The sequence below is a fragment of the Miniopterus natalensis genome, chromosome 10 (genome assembly GCF_054644295.1).
Source record: "Miniopterus natalensis isolate mMinNat1 chromosome 10, mMinNat1.hap1, whole genome shotgun sequence".
NCBI lineage: Eukaryota > Metazoa > Chordata > Mammalia > Chiroptera > Miniopteridae > Miniopterus > Miniopterus natalensis.
In genome coordinates, this window is record NC_142090.1 from 15,872,131 (window position 1) to 15,888,233 (window position 16,103).

Here is a 16,103-nt window from a genome sequence, read left to right on the forward strand (position 1 = left end):
CATCCTTTTATCTAAGGGTCTGGCACATTACACTTTCACAGGTAATGTCAACATGTACTGACATTTACTGTCTGTTTGTAAGGAGGGAGTTTAAAGTTAAGACTGAGCCGATATCATCATGTGTGATCTTTATATCTGAGTTTGTTCTTTCCTGTCCTTGCCTATGCCCCAAATCATTTTTGAGCCCCCCAGCTTGATTTAACCATGATCGTTTCTAGTATTTGTGTACCTATAAGCCTTTTCCAGACCATGGATTAGACCCTTTTCTTCACCTGGTTAATAAATGCCCTCCTTCAGACAGTTCAGAAAATCCACTCATGAACTTCACTTTCCAAAAATGTGCCCCTGCCTCCGTTTCCTATTACTTCCACCAGTTGCCTCAAAACATATGATCATATGATCGCCCACTTGCTTTTCCATTTAAGACACTGACTTTACCAATACTAGTGTAGCACCTCCTTACTGACCTACTCACTGCAGGTTGAAAGTTGAGATAAAACAAGTTCACCCTGGTGGTCTGTGGATGCACAATCTAAAAGTGGTATTATCTTTTGATATTTAGACTGTGTTGTGCTGTTAATGATCTGTGTTTTTACCACCCATATTTTTTGCTTTGTTGTGCCTGAAGTAGTGGTTCTTACTTTTTTTCCACATGTAGCTCCCTTTGACAGGCATGGCAAAAAGCCCCCCAAAGTCTCCCCTGCTGCTCGCTTTATACCAAAACAAAAACAGTTTTGCCAATGTTGTCTTTTCTGTACTCTTCTAACCCACAGTGGGGAATGGATTTTAAAAGCATACTTTGTGAGACTGCCTTTTGACCAGCTGACGGGCTGCTTTTAAGAACTACTACTCTGGAAAGAGTGCTGTGTGTTTTATTTGACGGTACAGAGCACAGTGCCAAGTGCAGACGGTGCTCCGTTACCATGGGAATTTGCGCTTGCACTGCCCACTGACCCAGGCCTGCCCGCTCTCTCCTCCAGCTGCAGGCACCTTTAGCTGCACCATGAAGTTTACTGTGCGGGACTGCGACCCTGACACCGGGGCTCCAGCTGAGGAGGGCTATGACGACGAGTACGTGGTGAGTCCCCTGCACAGACACTGGGACGCGCTTCCACCACGGACTTCCACCTGAAGGGGACACTTTTCTAGGGACATCTGACATGAGCTTACAGGTTTTGTTCTTAAATTACACCTGTGGAGGGCCTGCACTGTCCCTCCTGTGTGTGTGCCGTGCCTAAGAGAAGGGAGATTTACCACTTCCTGATTAAAACAAAACTCACGCTTTTTTGTCTTTATAATAGGGATAATTACAAGGTAAAAAAGAAGTACATGATTTTCATCGAGATCAATGAGCTTTATTTGAAGTATTGGGGTGGTTGTTTTGCTCAGCTTTAATGTGCTTATAATAGAGCTACCTCATGGACTGAAAGCCTTCGCAAAATGCAGGGGGCAGCTAGAGAAATATCAGCCTGTTAGTGAACGCGAAGTTCAGAATGCCCTGGTGGCCTGAACTTGGCGCTTGGGTGTGGCAACATGATTGCTTTGTACCCCAGGGTTGTAGATGTTTATCTGAATATGCTTTTTGTCATAGTTTCTTGCTTTCGTTTGCTAAATCATTAGATTTACCCAGACTATAGGACTTAAACTAGTTGGTAATAGTTTTCCCAAATGATACCGCACAGAATGATAAGGCCACATGAGTCAGCCCCGTCCAACTTTGTTCTGTACTGAAAGGACTCACTCACTGACCCTGCTTGTCCCCACCAGCTGGAAGATCTTGAAGTGACCGTGTCTGACCACATTCAGAAGGTTCTGAAGCCTAACTTTGCTGCTGCCTGGGAAGAAGTGGGAGATAGTTTTGAGAAAGAGGAGACCTTTGCCCTCAGTTCTACCAAAAGTCTTCAAGGTGAGAACAGTTTTGCTCTCAGTGTCCTACCTGACAGCTGCATAAAACCAACCAGGAATATTCACCATTCCGGAGAACACGCTGGTTTAAATACTGCAGAAACTAATTCACTTAAAAGGCAGGGACCCTGTCATTGAATTGAGTCAACCGGTTTCTAGCCCAGTGGCCTCCGTCCACACACCTCCCCTTCTAGCCCCCAGCTCCCAGTAGGTACTGGTGCAGAGCAGACCCCTGTGCTGACCTTTCCTGATACTGTTGCATCAATCTTGTCAACACAGAAGCTGTCAACAACATCATCACATTTCTGGGCATGCAGCCATGTGAGAGGTCAGACAAAGTACCTGAGAACAAGAATTCCCATTCCCTCTACCTGGCAGGTAAGAAACTTCACTGGATTTCCCATTTTGTTGCAAAATTTAATAGGAAGGCTATGCATGGGCATCTCCTGCCCTGCTATTGTCCCATTGTATGCATTCCAATTTGAAGCCCTGTCAAAATGAATAATTTGCTTTAGCTATTTAATTTGCATGCTATGCTTATGTTGTCCTTTTAAGATGTATGTTTGGCCTGAAACACTTCCTTAATCTCTCCCATGAATACCAGTGCTAGTCTCCCCATTTGAATACTCTGAATTGGTATTCTTGATACCTTCTATGTACCTGGTATCATGGGAATATAAAAGATTATTTTGAATTTGTATGCAGGATTCAATTCCTACCATAAACACAAAATCTCTAGAAAAGCAAACTAAAATAATAGAAAGGAAATGCAGAGGGCATGATAATTTCAGTGGTCGGAGCTTGCTGTGAGTTCTTATATGGTTTTCCTCACCTTGTTCTCTCAGGTGTATACAGAGGTGGCTATGACTTATTGGTGAGGTCCAGGCTGGCCTTAGCAGATGGAGTGACCATGCAAGTGACTGTCAGAAGCAAAGAGGAAACACCTGTGGATGTCATCTTGGCTTCTGTTGGCTAAGTTTTTACTGGGCAAGATTAAGTCGGTGTACTACACTATCAGTGGGCTTTTAGGCTAGTGGCATGAATTTCCCAGAATCATACACCTTTAAAGATTAATGATTCTGGAGAAGCAAATTAAATGTTTGGCCCTGAGCCAGCAGATCAAGCAATTGTCTGTCCTTGTGCATGTCTTTTTTGTTTTCCCCCCTTTTCATTACACTGGTCAACTTTGGTGTGATAGTACCGCTTTGAGTAAACTTGTAAAGCAAATACTATCCTATATCCCAGCTGCTTAACTTCCTTATCTTCTTTAATGTGTCTGAAAGCTCCTGGCAATGTTGGAAAGCTTTTACCCCGGAGGGATGGTGGGGAGGGGAAGGCAGAGTCCACTTTTGTCAAAATTCATTTTTATTAATAGAAAATAAACACTTATTCCACTTTCAGTTGTTATACTTGAAGTTGCTAATTTTAAAAAAAAGAATTTAAAATAATCACCTAATCCTACTTTGACTAAAACAATGAAACTGTGGCTTAAAAAAAAAGTATTCAGCACCATTTGCTCATCGGCCTTTCAGAATTTGTTCTTAAAGTTTCTGGAACTTTCCTGTCTGTGAAGTACAGGAATTGAGGAGCTACGTGAGGAAGCCTCTCTGGGCTAACCACTAAGTTAAGCGATCATCATAAAAGGAATCCGTGTACACTCAGCAGGGTACCTTGGACTGTACCACGCTCCCCTCCCCTCCACATTAGCTTCAAAGCACTGAGGTATAAAGAGTCAGACTGTTATTTGCTGTTAGAATTGGTCTTTCCAGCTAATAACAGTACATCTCTGGCATAGACACTATTGGTCTTCATGTCCTGTGACTTTTAGGACATTGTGTAAATAATTTGGATTTAGTTCAATGTTTAATAAAGTTCACTACTCTGCTAGAGTAAGTGTCTGCTGGGTTACTACCCTTCTAAAGTATATATAATACGTGTAAGTAAATCATAGTCTTAAAGTACACTTAGAATACTGCAATTATTTAAAGCAAAAAATCTATTTTAACAAAATGTCTACAATTAGATGTAGCCAATGAAACTAAGCCAAAGTTATGACAGGGGAGACTCTCTCCCTTGAAGCTGTGCTGCATAGAAAACTTAAAAAAGCATGTGCCCTTAAAGCCACTCAAGGAGAGGGAAGCAGGCAGCCTCTCCTCATTCTTCACTCTAAGATGCCAGCTGGGCTGGGCCCGAAATCGGCACATCTAAGTATTTCACAACAGTCCATAGAAAGTTAAAAGACTTATGCAAAAGAACGCCTGTCTTTCTGCATCCGTGAGTAGTAGCGCTCATCAGAATGTCCTAATAACACAAAGGCAAGTCCATACACTTGATCAGATGACAAAGGAATGGGAGGTGGACTATTAGGTCACCCTTAGTCGGAGCCTCTACTGGCTTTTCACTATATGCTGTTCACCAGTGTGAGTCAGGTGGACCTTTGTGAGAGAAGTGCTTGGTGGTCAGGACCTCTTTGGGGCGTTTCTAAGTGGAATACACAACAGATAAGGGAATAGGGGAGGTAATACAGGGAAGCTACTCTTTCCAGCTCAGAAGGAGTTGATGAAGCCCATATATGCATTCAAGAAGCCCATGGGATCCTCTAGCTGTGGGTAGTGGCTAATGTGGTCATCCAGAATCGACACTGTGGACCGCGGCAGCGTTTTCCTAGTGGAAGAGAACAGCATGTAGGTGAACTTGAGGCTGGAGGGGGGGAGGTAAGCCAGTGGGCAGCCCCGGTAAATGCCCCTGCAGACATACCACACTGGAAAGAACCAACAAAGAGCTTATTCAGCTTCTATTTTGGAATTGTATCTTAGTCAGGTAAGCGTGCCAATTCCATTTACAACATATACAGACTAGACTTCAAATGTTCATAATCCAACAGACAACTTAAAAATATAACACTTTTGCAACATATGTGAAAGCAGGGTGACCTCAAGCTCCCTAGAGAAGCATGAGGCATCAGACAAGTGGACCACTGTCCAAATAAAGGTAGCAAAAGACCTTCCTTAACCCCAAGGGGAAATGAGAGGGTATTTTGTTGAAAATTAAATGCAAGCTATTTACTACTGGGTTGTTTCTACTAGGCCACTGAAGGAATGGAACAGTCGTATGGGACAAAGTCAGTCAAGATTTCGTATTCCAACCTTCCAAGTAAGCACCTAGAGAAAATAACTACCAACGAGTAGGCGCTTTTCCAGTGAGCACCTCCATCTCTCCCTGCAGTTGCTCAGCTGACGTGGATGAGCTGGCTGTGCAATCAGACTAAAGCAAACATTTCTCATGAATTGTACACACTTCCGTTCCTCAGATCACATGACAGCATTTCCTTACCTGTACACCTATGAATATGCGGCAACCATGACAGTGAAACAGGCTGTATGAATCAAGAGACGTGTAACAACTTCCTGAGCTTTACATTTAGGTGAGAGTAAGGTTCCCTAGCTCGCCCTTTATTATACCTGGATGAACAGCCAGTGAGGTCAGAGACAGTGGCCAGGGCACTGTCGGGACAAGGAACTAACAAAACAAAGCTGCTGAAGGAGACTCACCTGTACAGCTCCAAAAACTCCGGGTAGGGATTCACCGGATCCAAAGGCCCGTAGATAAAATGAACTAGGAACAAGAAGAGGAAGGAATGACTAACAGCTCTCACATCTATCCTTCCCCCAGGCCCACATACCCCTTCAGAACAAATTTTCTTTAAAGAAATTATTTTATGATAGAAGTCTGGCTTCTTTTAGTAAGTAAGTTACAAGAAACTTCTGGGAATACACTGAAAACAGTCCGTTTGGGATATTTTCTCCTGTGCATAGCCAGCGACTCAGCCCCACTGCAGCATTCACTTTCTCTAAATCCCAGGTAGTGTCCTTCTTCAAGTCTCTCTCTCCAGCAATAATTGACCCTTGACATTTGAAATCAACAATTTTTTGAGCACTAACTTTTATATGTGAGACACAGCACCGATTTTTTCTTTTTTTCTTTTTAAATCTGTAAGAATGAAGAGACAAATGAGCAGATACCACCTGTAGGCCCTTGGTTAGTAATCTAAACAGCCTTCTGTCCCAGAATTCAGCATTTAATGTGGTAGCCACTGGCCATGCACAGCACGGAAGCCAGCCTAACTCCTGCTATGGTAGCAACCTTGGCAGCAGTACCTGTGTTCTACGTACTCCCCTCTACGGCACGGCGGCACACAGCCTGGCAGCGGTGTTCCGGGTGTTGGGGAGGGTCACCAGATTAAATAAAGCATGACCAGTTACATCTGAATTTCAGATAATGATTTTCTTAAGTATCAGTATGCCCCACATATTGCACAGCACATACTTTTCCTTAACGGGGAGTATTTGTTGTTTATCTGAAATTCAAATTTAGCTAGGTGTCTTTATTATGCTTGTATTTGCTAAATCTGGCAATTATTTTAACCCCTGAGTTCCTCAGTTTTCCTATCAAGACGTAATATAGAAATACTCACTGGGAATAGTTACAGAGGCAAGAGCTCCCACCCAGCGTCTTCTAAACTTCTTCCTCTGGTTGATGTACTGTAAGAGACTACAGGACAGGTGAGTCAGCAGGAGCACAACAAGCAACTTTGTTAAAGGAACACAAATGCCTGACATGAGCCACAAGGAACACACTATGTGTTTTCTTAATCCAGAGCAACTTGGCATGCCTGGGATTAGCCTGCTGAATTTATCATTTCTGTTAACCTCTAGATTTAGCCTCCATGAAGTGACGGCAATGATCATGCCTCCTACCGATGTAAGAATTATGTTCCTTCGTGCTTGTTAAACAGGAAGTGAGATCTAGGAAGGTTGGAAGCTAATTTGGGTGATGTAACAAAAGCCCAGGTTCAGGTTGTGCCTCCACCACTAATTAGCTCTGTAACTCAAAGGTCTAACACACCTTTTGACCTGTTTCCTGTGCTTTAAACTAAGAGGACTGAACTACAAAATCTCTAAATCGATGTCTACGTCTATACACAAAGCTTCCTTCTCTGCATTTTGTCTGACCACAGATAAAATGGAGAATTTCTCCTACAGCGGTAAGACACCACAGCCACATTTAGAACTCATACTCATATATTCTGCCTGGAAACTCAACTGTCACCTGTTAGAAGTGTTTTTAACATTTTGGAAAGGAAAGGATGTGGGAATTTTAAAAGAGGGTTTTGTTTTGTAATTTTTTATATTAAAACGAATCTTTGGGATCTCGTGGGGGTTGGGGTGGGAGGGAGGAATGGCTCTCTCTCCCTCTCAATTCCCAGCAAAGCCACCAACTAAAGCAGTGGAAGCTACACTGGCCCAGCTGGCAGAAGGACTGGGCCTTATCTCGGGTGGTTATATCACTACCTCTCGATCCCTCTGTGAAAGCGGCCTCAGAACCAAGCAGTGGGAAGTCCTTGCACAAGACAGAGAAATCTCCCTCTTAGTCCCTGTTGCTACAGAAAAGATATGAAAAAGAGACTAGTACTTTGAGAAGGGCACTAAATGCCTTTCACAACTATGATGAGACATGTTGAAGCATTTAATATTAACAAAAAGTCCAAAGAAGGATTTGCCAAAACCAATCAGCCTGTTACAACTGAATTAGCACAAGAATGTGCAGCTGTTTATCCAAACTTTTTGTGCCACATCGCTGAGGCTCTGGGCTCACTCTATGCTCAATTGCTTTCTTCTTAGAAAGTACAGAGCATGACTTTGTTTGGTGTACCTCATCAGTCATAACCAACCTTCTTAAGAGATGGTAGGGCCAGCCAAGAACAGAACAAGCAATCCCACATCTCTCCCCATGTTCCAAAAAGAAGCCTCTCTGGAAACCGAAGCAAAGGATTCTTTCTTACCTGTCAATAACTAAGTTCCCATCATTGTTGCGTATCCCTGCCCACATGTCCCACAGCTCACTCTCAGAGGGTCGGGTGTATGGCCCAAAGACAGGGGTGAGACTGAAAGAGTCCAAAAAAGCCAAAAGGTAAGTGTGAGAAGACTTCAGAATGTCAAATATGATTGGAACCTCAGAGGTCATGTAGCCTGACCCTTAACTGATTTATGAATTCCTACTACTCCTTCCCTGGCAAATAGCCAACACCTTTGCTTTAAAATATCAAACCCTAGGATTTGGCCCAGAATTTTCATGGCAGCAGCTTTCCAGTACATTGTTCCCAGGCTGCAGTAAATCAGTCTTTGACAATGACTTACCCTCGAGAGAATACAAAGAAGTTCATCAATCGTGTGAGGATGGGTGACAGCAGGCCTCCATCTTTGAGAAGCTACAGGTAAGTAAGCAGAAGTAAAAATCAAGAATCCAGAGAGAAGAGACAACTAACCAGCACAAAAGGTTTTGTACTAAGAACTAAAAAAGGGCTTTAGCCAGGTTGCCTGTGGAAAGTCTTGGTCACTGGCTTTCGTTTTCTGCTTTGCACACCCACATCCATCTCGGAAAGCAGCCTGCTTCTAACTGCCTTTAAGATTCCGTTTCCATGCCTCACTAATCCCAAAGACTTTTAACTGATATATTCAACCTCAGACCAGGATCCCAATTTGTTCAAACATCATGCTGATGACACAAATCTTTAGATAGCTGTTTCTCCAAATGCTGTTGATCTCCAATTCTCAAAGAGTTTTAGGCTTTATGTTAGGGGCCATGTCCACTGCTTTATTTGCATAACAGGAAAACACTAAGTTCACTAATGTAAATTGATAAGAAAGATTTTAACTATGGCCTTTTACAGCACAAAAGGCCCTTATAAAGGTCCCAGCACTATTTATGTCAGTGTAAATCTTAAGAACTACCTACCTAGTCAGTGGAATCACCTACCTTTTGGAGAAGGAGAGGACGGTGAGTCTCAGGAAATATACCTGTATGAAGAGAGACTTATGTTAGTCATTTTCCAACGACTTAAAGGCAAACATATGTCCGTTATTGGAGACTGTCCACCCTACTCACTGTCACCTTTGGGGCCTTTACTGCTAAAAAACAAATTACAAATAAAAACTTAGTATTGTCATCTAACTTCCCCCCCCCCCGGCCCAGGGAATTCTGGGTTGAACAGGTCCAATTATATCCCACTGGGATTACTTTCCAGATTGGAAAGGTAGAGAAACGGGAAAAATAACGTATACAGCCATCCATGCTGCTGCTGACTAGGCTCCGACTCCCCTTAGTGTCTCTTCCCATTCCTCAGAACACAGTGTTAATGATTTGGGCAGCAAGAGAAACCAGGGATTTTTCAGGAAGCGTAGGTCCTTAAAAACAACAACAAAAAACCTAGGCCCAGGAGTAGCTCTGTAGGTTAGAGTGTCATCTCAATATGCCAAGGTTGTAGGTTTAATCCCCCATCAGGCCACATATAAGAATCAATCAATCAGTGCACAAATAATGGAATAAATCAATGTTTCTCAAATCAACTTTTAAAAAAGCACGTATTACTTATAACATAGCTTTGTATTAACTATCACTATAATCAGTTTTCTTTGCAATCCTATTTTTTTATATATATTTAAAAACATTATTTTGAGAAAGAGTAATTATATCTCATCAGACCACCAAAGTGATTCATGGCACAAAAAAGGTCAAGATCCCCTGGTTAAACTGTGTCTGTCTATAATACTAGCAGATTACCATTTAGGTGTCACTGATAGCAAAATGTGGCCCATGTCACCTTCCACCCACTGCCAAAGCAATTACCTCCATTTGACAGACAGAGACTCTTTATGGTAAGCCGGCCAGATCGATTCTGCTTGAACCTAGAAGCGGGAGGCAAATGCATCTGACTGAGCGGACATGCACCAACGCAGCGGCTGAAGACAAACTTCCAAAAGGCAAAAGGGCTAGAAAGTACCCAGGACCAATTTACTTTTCCAACACCTTAAATGAGTGAAACCGCTTCACTGACCTATAGAGAAGCTCCTGAGCAACAATGTCTCCATAATCATGAGACAAAAGGTTGACCCTGCGGTTCTGAAGCCCCAGATGCCGCAACAGCGCCTCCACGATGCTGGCCTGCTCAAAGATGGAGTAGTGATGTGGTCTCTAAGGGAAGGAAAGCCCAGATATCCAGGATTAATCAGGACTGCACATCCGTCTCCAGCCTGACCCTCATCTCACCCACCCCGTCCCACAACACTGGTCCCGCCCAGATGCTGCTTACCGGTTTGTCGCTAAAGCCAAAGCCTAAGAAATCAAGGGCAATCACCCGATGAAACCTCAGCGTCAGGCCTTCCCAAATCTATAAGAAAGAAAGGGATGTTTCGGCCTTTCTGATCCCGCCCCGCCCCTCCAGCCTACAGCAGCGTAAGGGTTTCATCCCTTTCTGAGCTTAACAAATAGACTTCAAAAAAGGGAAAATTCACATGGAACCACCACAGGCCACGACGATCCCCTTGCAGTGCTTCATTCCTAATAATTAATCTCTATCGAGGGAGGAACTCCAGCATTTTTAACTTGGCAATGAGCCTTCCCAATTGCCAGGTTTTTACTCCCTTACAGTAAATGAAAAAGTTATACATTTAATACTATTTTATTAACCAATTCAAAAATGCAAGTGCCTTTCCATGCTGATGACAAAATCCTTGACTTTTGCATTTTTAAAGACATAGTAGGACCCAGAAAGTCTGATGTCATTACCTTATACCAATCATAGCTGGATGTCGGGAAGCCATGTAAAAGGACGACTATCTCAGGACTTCCAACCACACCCACAGAGTCTGGGAAGAAGGAGAGAGATCCGTTAGGCCAACTCCCTATCAAAATAACCTTGAAGATAATAAAATCTAAGTAATCAATTTCTTTTTAAAATGCAAGCTTATTGCTTTAGGTAAAAATAGGCATTTGATTTTCTAAAATCTGTATGTTAAAAAATTATAAATAGGACACTTTATATGAAAATACTTAAAGGGAGTTGGCTTAATTTCACTGAGATTTTTTTAAGCATTTCTGCTATTATTGTGTATTGTTAACATGTAAATTGCTTTTCACATTAAAAAGTAAACTTTCAGTTAAATGTATATGATCACAATATATAAACAAATTATTTGTACCTTATCATTAATAACCACACAAAAATTCTCTAAAATATAGCAACTCTTCTTCAATCCTGTGAGTATCTTAGTTTATATTGTTTGTCCCGCACTTTTATTTCCCACAGAGGAGATAAATATCAAAAGCATCATGCTCAAACTATTACAAAATTCTAACTATAAAAAAGGATTAATCAATATAGACCTGAACATTTTTTAACGACTAAACATCTTTTAAATTACCCAAACATTTAAATAGAAGACCTTGCTAACATTAGATTAAAACTGATACATTCATATACTGCCAGTGGCATGAGATGTTGAAAATAAAGTTTGCAAAATAATTTAGTTAGAAGCAATTTAAAATTTTATATATTTTAGCCTATATGTCTTATTCTTTAGAATCCCTGCAAATAAAATAATTCTATTTACAAGTAGTATAGTTTGAAAATATATAGAAAAAATAAACACATATATGAAGATTTCCCTTCATATAAAACATTGAAACTAAACACTGAACTAAAACATTGAAACTAAAACATTGAAAAACTGGAAACAACCTAAATGACCAACATAAAGAAAATTATATACTTACTTAATTGAATACAGCAAATGAGAGGAGGTCAGGAGCAATAATGAAAAACGGTTTATGACAAACATTTTTCGTTATTGCTCTTGACCCCCGCCCAAAAGAAATCTTTTCCAATCTCGTTTCTCAGGTTCTTTACCTAAAATATGATGTTAAAGGCACCTATTTCCAAGTACGGTTATAGGGATTAAATGAAATTATAAAGATTGAAAATATAATTCGATGCCTGGCATACGGTAATTACTGGGTAAGTAGCAGTCATAACAATAATTATCATTAGCAAATTAATTTATACAAAGGTATAAGACTTAAATCACAGTTACACAACGGGAAATAAAACCAATGGTAGCTTTATCTGTGAATACTATTTATATTACCCAACACTAGGGGCGCTCAAAAGAAAATATCAATACAAATCGGCTACAAAAAAAATTATGCTAAAAAGTCAGTTCTATAGAGATTGGAATTTCAATTCCACGACCTCCTCCTCCCAGTAGTTTTCTTGTGTTTCCCTACTATCAAGTTAAGGGGGGGGCTAGTCCATTCCTTCAAGCATGCTTCACAGAAAAGGGGTTTTTTTTTCCATTACTGAGGGCCAACAGAGACCAATGGACACAAAGTAAGTACCTCAGTGGTACTTTGGGGACCTATATGCACAGGGTGTTCCAAAAGTCCTGTTCTTACCTTGATAGAAGATGCGCAATCCCTTATAGGTGAAGAATTTGCCAGAAGATTTCCATGAGTGAAGAGCGGGGGAAAGCTGGGGGGGCGGGATGTGTAGATAGGCCGCAAGCAGCGGCACCGCCAGCAGCCCCACCTGCACCCACCACTCCCGCATCCTGTTGGAAAGTCAGAGACCAGGGCTAAGCAGTCAGGTGACCTTGCACATGCACCTACAAGCCCCAAACTGGTAAGATAGGGTAGGGAACTGCTGTACCATGCGGTGACTTCCTCGCCCTCATATGAACCACGGTGGAAAGCTTTCCAAAAAAATGTAAGCGCACCTCTGCCTGCCATGGCAATCACCATATATGCTCACCATTCTAATCTTCAGGGGGAAAAAATATATTTTAATATGTAATCTTCCTCCTCTTCTCCCCACTTTAATCCCTCAGCCCCTCCCCCAGTGCTGTTCCCAAGACCTACTGGAGAGGTTTTATGTGAAGGAAAGGATGGTCACAGTATTGTGGTGGTGTGGGGCGCCTCTTCATGGGCTTTTCCCGGGGGGTAGGATTTCCCTCACATGTAGTCAACAGCTCTACCACCACCAATAAAATATTATATATTTTTTAACTGTTTTAAAATATGTGTGATAATATTACATGTGCTTCTGCAGAGCGGGGCTCTTCATCTGTTGGTGTTTACCAACCCTCTCACCCCAGTGAAGCCCTGTTTGGTGCCACTGCCTGGATCTGTGCGGGGTACCTTTACTGCTCGGGGTAAAGCGTGTGAGAGAGAAGATAGGTGCACTGCATACTCCAACATAAGCAGCTTTGTCGTGACCCTGAATATCTAATCTCTTGAGAAGTCGGGGCAGCAGATTATATTTCTGCTTTTCTTAGCAGACTCTTGAGGAAGCTCCCATTTATTTAATTTCTTAGGACTCCCCTCTCCGCCCCCCAAATAAGGTGGAGCTCATACCGAACATCTGGGAATTGATTCTGTCATTGGAAGGAGAGCATGGTTTGCACACCCAACTTCCCATGCCCAGGACTTAAAAGGTCCAGGTCAATTTGTCCACAATAACAATGACTGCTAAACAGGAACTAGAAACAGTTCCCTGTTTCTATCTTGTCACTTCTGATGACCACCAGGGAAAGAATTATCAGTAGAATGGAAGTTCTCTCAAAATAGCTAGAATGGAAATAACTTCTAAAACTAAAATTAAAAAACAAAATAACCCAGAGCTATATATAAGAGAAATTAATTGCTGAAACCCTGGTAGAAATGGCTGTGTGTCTGTACATACACCCTTCTACCATATGGCCACAATCCCTACCCACCACAAAATATTTTTTTAACTCTAAAATAAATAAGCCCGTGGTTCTATAGTAGTAAAATAACCACATTCCTTAATGAATATAAGCTATTTTGCCTATTTTTAGGTACCACTACTGCAGGCTTTTCTTCCCCTCCAAAGTACCTGTCTATAAGACAAACCCAGTCAGTGACTTGGTTCTACCTTTCAAAGTAATATTAGAAATTATTTTTTTAAATGCCTGGAATGTGATGATTATATCTGTTTAACAATAGTAGCAGGCTACATCCCAACATCTCTATGAAAGAGGAGATGACAAAAAAAAAATTAGGTTTAGACTGTCATCTTCTGAGCTATCCCTACTATACTCCAGCTCACACATTTTCAGGGGTACATTTCATCACACCTTATCCCCCAGCTTTTCCTCTCCTCCATTCAGGTCTCAGCAGCCAGATATCTGCAATGACTCAGCAGAGAGCAGGGGAGGGGTTGCTGGAGGAGCCAACAGGGGCATCCCCCACCCAGTGGAGAGGGGTAGACAATCACACATTCTGCTCCTGGACATCCCCACCCTCCACACCTTGTCTTTTACTGCAAGAAAACCAAGACGCTACCCCTCTGGAAGCCGTTTTTCTGTCTTTATCACCTCAGTAAAAATGCCCCAATGACATTTTAGGACTTTTAGTAGGGAAGCAACCTGTAAGTAAGCAAAATGGATTAAACATTTTTTACCAAAATCTCCATTATCCATGAGTTAGGAGAATAAATTTAGCAAATCCCAGTACAAACCTTCTAGAAATTAATGAACCTTTCCCAGCACTGATTTCACCTTGTAAACAGGAAAAATACGTTTAATACCACCAAACCTGCCCCACCTTACTGCATGGTGGGAGACCTGGGACTACTTGCATTGTAAACGAATGCAAACAATTCCTGTGTAACATGATGATTGGTCACATCACCATTTTCACTCAGCTTGTTACTGACATCTCAAAAATACTTACGCTCCGTGATAAGCTAATGCTAGCCCTCATCACAGCTATGCGGTAACTCACACCTCGGCGATACCAGGGACTTGAAATCCTTAAACTGCCCACGGCAAAACCGGAGTCTTGAAATTCTAAATCGCGCCAGGACGATATCCGGTGTTAAAATCCTAAATCGCGCCAAGGTAAAACCTGGGTCTAGAAATCCTAAATTGCGCCACAATACCTGGGTTTTCAAATCCTAATTGCACCACCACAATACCGGAGTCTTGAAATTCTAAATCACGCCAAGGAGATGCAGGGGTCTAAAAATCAATTGTGCCAGGGGATATCTGGTGTTAAAATCTTAATCGCACCAAGATGAAACCCGGATCTAAAAATCCTAAATCGTGCCGGGGCGACGCCCGGGTCTAAAATTCCTAAATCTCACCAAAGGAGACGATGGGGTCTAGAAATCCTAAATAGCGCCTGGGCGAAGCCGGGGTCTAAAATTCCTAAATCGCTCCAGGGCAAATTCGGGGTCTAAAATTCCTAAATCTCACCAGGAAGATGCTGGGGTCCATAAATCCTAAAGCGCGCTAGGGCGAAGCCAGGGTCTAAAATTTCTAAATCGCGCCAGGGCGAAGCCGGGGTCTAAAATTCCTAAATCGCATCAGAGTGATGCCGGGGTCCAGAAATCCTACATCGCGCCAGTGCAATGTGAGTATCTAAAAAATCCTAAATCGCATCAAACAATACGGGGGTGTAAAAATCCTAAACCGCATCAGAGGCGAAACCGGGGTCTAAAAATCCTTAGTCGCGCTAGGGCAATGACGGGGTCTAAAAATCTTAAAACACACCAGGGTGATGCGCCAGGGTTCTAGAAATCCTAAATCAGGGAGATCCCGAGTTCTACTACGTGCAGAAGTGGCTTTCCCTCCCAAGTAGATAGAGCAGCAGGGTCCCCCGCCCAGCCCCCGGTGGGGTTTTCCCTCCACTGCGGGAGCAGGGTCCGGCAGCCCCAGCTCGGACACACACCCTACCCGCTAGCCAGCGCCCAGCGCCCGACGGCGGCTCGCAGCCAGCCACACCCCCTCGCGCCGGCCGCGGGAACCCACCTGCGGAGGCGATCTCGGCGCACCATGGCTGCGTCTTATCCCATGCCGCGGGCACACCGACCCAGAGCACGGGCGCCGAAGCAGGGCAGACACAGCCCGCGAGGGTGGCGCCGGCCGCGGCCGCGGCAAGCAGCGAACCGCCACCCGGGCGAGCGCTGCGGCACTGCGCGACTGCCGCAGAGGAGGCGCCCGGATGTGCTGGTTGCCGCGGCAGCTCGGAACCAGTGGGCACCGACTTTTAGAGCCCACCCATGCCCCGCCCCCTTGCCCGCCCACCGCGCCGCAGTGGCCCTCCCACCGCCCCTCCCCGCAGCCCCAGCTCCTGCTGGGGGGATGGAGCGTCGCTCTCAGAGGCTCCTCCAGGGGGCACCTTCAGTGTGTTGACCCCCGCCAGCACCCCGCTGCTCCTTCACAGCCCCAAGCCCTGGGCTCCAGGTTCTGCAGCAGAAGTCCTATTCTGGCGAGTTAACGCCTCAGGAAAAGACAACAGACCTCTGAAATCCTAACCCTCCCCTTAGACCACCCAATGGG

The 16,103-nt window shown here is 43.4% G+C and overlaps 2 protein-coding genes across 3 annotated transcripts in view; one reads left to right on the forward strand and one right to left on the reverse strand.

Moving 5' to 3' along the window:
* The window catches only part of COPG2 (coat protein complex I subunit gamma 2), a 267,346-nt gene extending 263,698 nt beyond the window's left edge, over positions 1-3,648 (forward strand). Inside the window, exons 21-24 of the mRNA XM_087821015.1 lie at positions 981-1,078; positions 1,768-1,906; positions 2,185-2,283; positions 2,751-3,648. Of these exons, the coding sequence (XP_087677141.1) occupies positions 981-1,078; positions 1,768-1,906; positions 2,185-2,283; positions 2,751-2,881 (467 nt within the window). The 3' untranslated portion in view covers positions 2,882-3,648. The remainder of the gene's footprint in view (positions 1-980; positions 1,079-1,767; positions 1,907-2,184; positions 2,284-2,750) is intronic.
* On the reverse strand, positions 3,253-15,775 carry MEST (mesoderm specific transcript). 2 transcript variants are annotated; one of them, XM_016213378.2, is made up of 12 exons: positions 15,573-15,775; positions 12,196-12,350; positions 10,531-10,610; positions 10,055-10,132; positions 9,800-9,936; positions 9,592-9,650; positions 8,722-8,762; positions 8,103-8,173; positions 7,748-7,849; positions 6,380-6,456; positions 5,457-5,520; positions 3,253-4,569 (listed from the first exon to the last, which is right to left on the reverse strand). In XM_016213378.2, the coding sequence occupies exons 1-12, from the start codon at positions 15,596-15,598 to the stop codon at positions 4,452-4,454; spliced, it is 1,008 nt and encodes a 335-aa protein (XP_016068864.1). In that variant the 5' UTR covers positions 15,599-15,775; the 3' UTR covers positions 3,253-4,451. The 2 variants fall into 2 exon arrangements, with proteins under 2 accessions (XP_016068864.1, XP_087677142.1); XM_087821016.1 differs by lacking the exon at positions 3,253-4,569 and adding an exon at positions 5,847-5,895.
* Between the last annotated feature and the right edge of the window lie 328 nt (positions 15,776-16,103).